Source organism: Montipora foliosa, chromosome 13 (genome assembly GCF_036669935.1).
Source record: "Montipora foliosa isolate CH-2021 chromosome 13, ASM3666993v2, whole genome shotgun sequence".
NCBI classification, from domain to species: Eukaryota; Metazoa; Cnidaria; class Anthozoa; order Scleractinia; family Acroporidae; genus Montipora; species Montipora foliosa.
In genome coordinates, this window is record NC_090881.1 from 32,334,729 (window position 1) to 32,341,287 (window position 6,559).

General features: G+C 38.6%; 1 protein-coding gene across 1 annotated transcript; it reads left to right on the forward strand.

Annotated features, from left to right (window-relative positions):
- The first annotated feature begins 213 nt into the window (after positions 1–213).
- Positions 214–6,078, forward strand: LOC137983138 (uncharacterized). Its single transcript, XM_068830317.1, has 4 exons — positions 214–367; positions 2,567–2,925; positions 3,596–3,719; positions 4,713–6,078. The coding sequence occupies exons 1-4, from the start codon at positions 310–312 to the stop codon at positions 4,937–4,939; spliced, it is 768 nt and encodes a 255-aa protein (XP_068686418.1). The 5' UTR covers positions 214–309; the 3' UTR covers positions 4,940–6,078.
- The last annotated feature ends 481 nt before the right edge of the window (positions 6,079–6,559 follow it).

Sequence of the window (6,559 nt, forward strand, 5' to 3'; positions counted from 1 at the left end):
ACACGTACACAATATTTTAATCCTATTGCTCTGCAACTTGAGTAGAGTTTATTTCCTGTAAGAGTATGCCTGCTAAAGATAGGTCGGCAATTTGAATTTTTGGCAACTTTAAACTAGATCCAAGTTCAGCACAAAAATATTCCTTGGTTTTTCCATTTTCTTGTCTCACAAGAAACCATGTGGTAACTACGCGTTCGTGCAAATGTCGCGTGACCTGGGCTAGGCTATGACGTCATTGAAATACAAATTTCGTTCCAGGATTTGCATATCACCATTGATGTTCACTCTTTAAAATTTCGTAGTTCTACAATGGAAGCGAAAATTATAATCGTGCTGTTGATAAATGGACTTTTGTCGAGTGTTTTAGGTGAGTGAGAGATTTTATAACGTAACTTTATGAAATTCGCGCTTGTAATAATTGATTTCGCACATCTTTTATTTCCAAATTGACCGATCGATTTGTGTTCAGTGACAACGGAATGTTTGTAAATTTACCTTCATATCGTTTTAAATCCACCGTCATAAACATCAGAATTATGGTAGGTGAAGGTTCAAAAAGCTTTTTTTTCATCAAGATAACAAGATACAAAAGCTGTTTGTTGATCTTTATTGGATACGAAGACATCCAACTTTTCTTTGCGGCTGTAGGCATTGCATGCAGTTGTTCGTCTTTCATTTAAATTACATCTGACTGCTTCAGAACAAAAGAAGAATAGAATCAAGGAATCAAACTGCTTTTTGATTCTTCTATTTAAGAGAACTTCGTATAATAAACTTGAATGGGAAAATATCAATGCCTTCATCAGCTCTAGAATAAAAACAAGCAGCGACAGTCGCAGCGACATCGAAATGTTTATGGTGACGTCATCATAGTAACAGATCTTGAAATTACGAAGGGGCTCTGTGTTATATGGACTGTGTTGCTATTAATTTTGGTCCCCCTTCAATTCGAAAAGATGCCACTTCTCTGAGGCTATTTTCTCTCTTCTAATGTTGCGGATAGTATATTTGGGAACTGATTGCATTAAAATGGTCCAAAATTTACTATCGAGTACCCTTCTTGCCAAAAAAAAAAACCACTTGATCTCTTTCTCCTAAATTTCAAGGAATGTTTAGCCATGGGTAATAGTAAGATGTGAAATAAGAGGAAGCAAAGAGGACCAGATAGAGTTTTCATGTATGATGTTTTGAATGAAGTGGATTTTGCCGAATTAGAGGATGCTAGATTCCCAAGCAAAAAAAGAGTGAGAAGAGACGGCGAGTAGATGGCGTTACTTATTTTGTCTATAACTCAATGGCACAAGCCAGGAAAATTCGGATAGAACTAAACAAGGAATATCCGTTCTCGAGGGGCGCCGATCATTCGAATCTAGCAGTCAGATCTTCAGTTTGACAGTTGCCATCAACTGCAAACGCCAGGTATCAGTTTGTCATGAAACCATGAACCATGGCTTATTTCTTTCTTTCTTTTTTTTCGAATTTGCTCCAAAGCGGTGACTAACAGGCAAGATTAAAGAAGTTTTGTTAAGTCATCATCATCATCATCATCATCATCATCATTTATTAAATTAATTTTATAAAAACAGAATTTATAATCTTATACAACCCGCAAATAGCAAAGCTAATCGGGGCGGATTGTATAATTTACAATAAAATTACATCAGTGTTTAATAAATAAATAAATAAATAATAATAATAATAATAATAGAAATAGATATACACATATATTCACAGATAGCTAGAATTTACATAGAAGAGCAAGAACTATAATAATACACATAACATAAGAAATGAATAATAAGAGCTACTAGAGCTTAATTAATGATAATTAGTAATTTTTAACATTAACGTAGAGACATCAACATAATCATCCTCATTACCAAGTACCGCAAGCAAAAATTGATGAAGTTTATTTTTGAAGGGTTTTTTCCTAAGTTTACGCAGTTCAGGCTTCAGGCAATTCCACAGCTTAGCTCCGAAAATGGAAAACGAATTAAGTTGAAGTCTTAGTCTTGATTTATTAACGTATAAATTACCAGCATCAGAAAATCTAGTGTTATATATATGAACGTCAGATGAACAAGTAAAAAGATCACAGATATTCTGAGGCGCAGAATTGGTAGATATGTCGTACATAAGGGAACATACTGTTTCAAAATAAAGCATGTTGAGTGGTAAGACATCAGCAGAGACAAACAAAGGAATAGCATGAGATCTGTTACCAGTAAAGAACATTAGCCGAAGAGCTCGTTTTTGTAAGATTAAGACTCTCCTTAAGTAGATCTGGGCAGCCTGGCCCCAGGCAGCAATTCCGTAGTATGTATATGGGAAGATCAGAGAACGGTAAATTTGGATTAAAGTATTCAGAGGGACAGAGTGCCTTAATCGCGATATAATTCCTACAACCCTGCTGATTTTAGAAGCAATGTAGTCAATATGATATTTCCAAGTTTTGTCAAAGAGAAAATTCCAACCAGACGATGTCCCTTTTTGTAAACCCAGTTGTAATTTAAGGTCCCATTCACGTCTTGGTAACCTAAAGATCTTTTCCTTTCTTCTTTAAAAGCTAATCAAGAACTCGCTGATCGTCAGGATAACGAAGACCAATGCCATCTCAAGCTAAGGCCGAGCTTACCTGGAATCAGTTGCACGTTGTCCTACTGCAGCCGAATCAGATGCTCAGCGCGCTTCAGAAATCAGGAAATGGAGCTGACTGTATACATTGACCAATGGCAAGAAAATGTCACCGCTTACGTCACGTTGTCGGTGCCGAAACTCGACTTTTATTGGTCGAACTCCTTCGAGGATGGAGATAAGCTGAAAATAGATGCATTTCCACTAAAAATACAAGGGTCTTTAAATGTTGATGTCTTCCTCCAGATGTCTGTAAGGAAAAACAATGACACAGCCACTGTTGACTTCAAGGTATGATCTTATCCATGTGAACGGTAGTTTGGTGGAACCGTTGTTGGGGGCTTCGTTAACAAACCGTAACGTAGTTTGTATTACAACAGGCACTTGTATATGATAATTGATTTTTCTGGAGACAATTTGGGGGCACTTTGTGACATTTGACATACAGAACCTGCGTCTCATTAGGGACTTTAAGATCTACGACGGCGACGGTGGACGAAAACGTCACCTCAAAATATAACTTGGCTCTATCATAAGTCTTTCGCGATTATTCAGTCTCATTCACGTCCTACAATATGGGCGAAGTATCATAAAAATAACTTGGTACGAGCGTTTTAAGAGTTGAAACAGAGAATGAAAGATTCACTGTTGCATGCGTACGTTGTCGTCAAAACCTCGAATATGTTGATTTCACGTCGACGTCATGCAAAGGACCGCAAACATACGTGCCAAAATCCGTGCTGCACGTGCAGCACGATTATTTATGCTCCTTTTACCAATGATATTAATGTTTTGTGGCGATGTCGTAGTCGTAGCCGTCTTGGTTAAGCATTCCTGATCTGTCAACTTCGTTGATGACGGTTCAGGACCTTCTCGATGTTCGTTTATGGATGTTGTTATTTGTTTTCTTTGTGAAAAATACGCAAATGCATCTGAACTTGTGTTGTTTTTGTGTCATCAGGTTGATTTGTTAGCGGGTTTGACAGAAGTCACACAGACAACCTACAACGTAACAATTGTTGAAGGACAAGTCCCGATTGTCCCTGAACCCTCCCCTGAAATCATAGTATGCTACGGATATCCAGGTACATGATAATTTCGCACATTTCTCATAATCTTTCTGCTTCCCAGTTTACCAATTTCAGCGCTTGGATTCCTCTAATTTGACCGTTGCTAGTTATTCATATGTTCTTATCGTCAGTAGTCCATTTAGAAGATCAGCCTTTCCAAGCGGAGAGAATTACATGTGAGACGGGGCTAAGGTTCATAGGCCTTATCCGAGATGACGTGAATTACGAAGATGGAGATGATGAAATTACGAAGACGGCTCTTTCACCTTAGTCAGTGTTGGTTCGAGGGGAGTTGAAACCCGCAATCTCTCGAGAGCGATTTAAACTCTCGCAAATTAATACAGGAAACCTACAACAAATCGGCCTTTATGGCCGCCCTTAAACGTTCATTTCCCTTGGGGGGGGGGGGGGGCTCCCATATAAAAAGGGTTGGGATGCTCGTCGGAAATTTTATATTAGAACCCCTAAAGGAGACCAATCTGGGCGTGGACGCTTTTTTGAACCCTAAAAGAGGTCACATTAAAACACAGAGAAATAAAAAATACAGTAACTTTTAATGATGGGAAGACATTATTACAATATAGTACTTTCACCTACGTGAAGAAATATAAAAGTGTAAATATACACTTTTATATTTCTTCGCGCGCAACCGCCTAAAGGAGACCTTCACGGCTACAAATGATTGCGTTTTGCCCAGAACACCCTAAGCGAGACCAAAACCCGAAATTTACACCCCTAAGCGATACGACGAGCTTCCCTTCCCTTTTTATATGGGAGTCCTTTCCTTTCCTTTCCTTTTGGGGCTCATTTATTCTGAATTGATGAGCTATGGTAGATAAAAACAAGCATAGAGCAACTTAATCTTGATTTTAATTTAATATTGATTTTAAAGCTCGACAAAGTAAGGATTACTCGCAATACCAAAAACGTAACCGCCAAGGCGTTCAATCGGGAGTAAAATCTAGAGTATGCTTGAAGAACTACAATACCTTAATTCCTATTTGACAGGAAATGGATTTGTGAGGGAGTTCAATCGCTTGCCCAAAGTTGCGAAGGTAATGATCTGTACAGGTGCGTTGGTGTTCTTCATCTTGTTAATGGTTATCATCGCATTCTTCTGCAAGAAAAAGAGAGCCACCTATTCTGGCCAGTTGAAAGTCAAGCCTCCATCCTACGACGAGGCTACCTCCACCAAGACCAAGGTCCCCTTGCAACTGCTGATCAATGAAGTTTAGGGTGTACCCAGCAGCTTGAGACGGACAAATTTCATTTTGGTCAGATAGACTTTGAAATAGCGCAGGTTTTAATATTTCAGACTGTCATATTAAAAAAAAACGAGGTAGTTGACATTTACAGTGGGCACGTCATGCAAATTTAGGTGATTTCATGACACACAAAATGCCCATAAAATAGCACATAAAACATCGCAATAGCCACTAAAAACTGTAGAACAACAGGTAAGAAACTCCGCAAAGTCTAAAAGGGGCACGGATGACTGGAAAAGGGACAAGATTGGAATGGATTGCAAATGAAAAAGGGTCTGCCCTACGTTTTTCAAGTTTAAGATAATATTAAAGGTCGTTTTTGCTCAGGTTCAACTTCTTTGTAATCGGTCTTTGTAATAGGCATTCTTTTCGTAAATAAGGGTAGTTTTGTCAATGTAGCGAAGGCACGTACAGAGATCTGGGTTCGATTAAGAAGGGTTTCAACAGACGCATATGAGCTTGAAGCGTGTAACTTGCAACTCTTTTCCTTGAAACAAAGCTGGGGGTTTTAGGACACCAATTTTATGCCCAAATGTGTACAAAAATAAGATTGAAACTGCACGCGCGGGAAAATGCGCGAGCTACGTTACATCCAAATAAGAAAATATTTAACTCAAAAAAGCCCGGCTCTGAACCAGAGTTTAACCCCTCAAGGTCATGAGTTTCTGGTTTCAAGTATTTAAGGTGGTCCATTGTGAATTTGAATCAATCTGATCTAGGTTAGATCTAGGTTTATAGCGTCTGCTCAGTCGTCCCCGAAGCACCTCAAAATACTGACATAGCCCCTTTAAGGCACTGCAATATTTTGAAAATTTTGGTAAACTATTTCCTTTCTATTGCCTTAATACCTCTTACGCTGCAGCCATTGTATGGGCAGTTAGTTAAAACCCAGTCTTTGCCGTGGTTTCCTTGTCCCGTTCCAACCGACTGAGCCTGGATACAGTTACTACAATGTCATGAGACTGTTTTGAGAAGGGATGCGGTCCGTTGAAATAAAAGAAGTTAACGCAAGTCCGCCAGATAAATAGGATATGGGTAATCTGTAACTGTTGAATAACTAGTAGTTCTTAATGCAATTAATGTATAATAAAGTTCTCGCTTTGTTTGGAGTCTTCTTTGTCATAAATGTAGTCCCTTTGAGCTGGCTGAGTCTCCAGTCAAACTTGACCCATGGCTATTGTGCTACTATTACTGTTTATATAATAAGCTCAATAATTCACGCATTTTGATTGGTTCTCATCTATGATCAATTAAAGGGCAGACGCATATATAGCTTACGTCATCATCAAAAACGTTTGATTCTTTTAATATTATCTTGTAAAACAAATACAGATTCCACGTTGCCGTGCGTCTGTTCAGTAATAGATCACAGAAGACGTCAACACGTGAGAAAGACACACTTAACATGGAGTGTATTTGTTACATGGAGACCATAGAATTGTTGCTCCGGCCAATTACACAGGAGTACAAGAAGTCAATGTAAAAACGTGCAGCCAGCTGTAAGCGGGCGAAAGCAATACCCCTCGATATATCAATGTTCAGACACGACTACATGGCTTTATGGTTAAATATCAAGGCTTCATCTTTGTT

What these genes read in the sequence shown, in the direction of transcription:
- LOC137983138 (XM_068830317.1), top strand. Translation starts at nt 310, where the DNA reads ATGGAAGCGAAAATTATAATCGTGCTGTTGATAAATGGACTTTTGTCG. An exon ending in ACTTTTGTCGAGTGTTTTAG is followed by an intron (nt 368 to 2,566) that starts GTGAGTGAGAGA and finishes CTTCTTTAAAAG; the next exon opens with CTAATCAAGAACTCGCTGAT. An exon ending in AGTATGCTACGGATATCCAG is followed by an intron (nt 3,720 to 4,712) that starts GTACATGATAAT and finishes CCTATTTGACAG; the next exon opens with GAAATGGATTTGTGAGGGAG.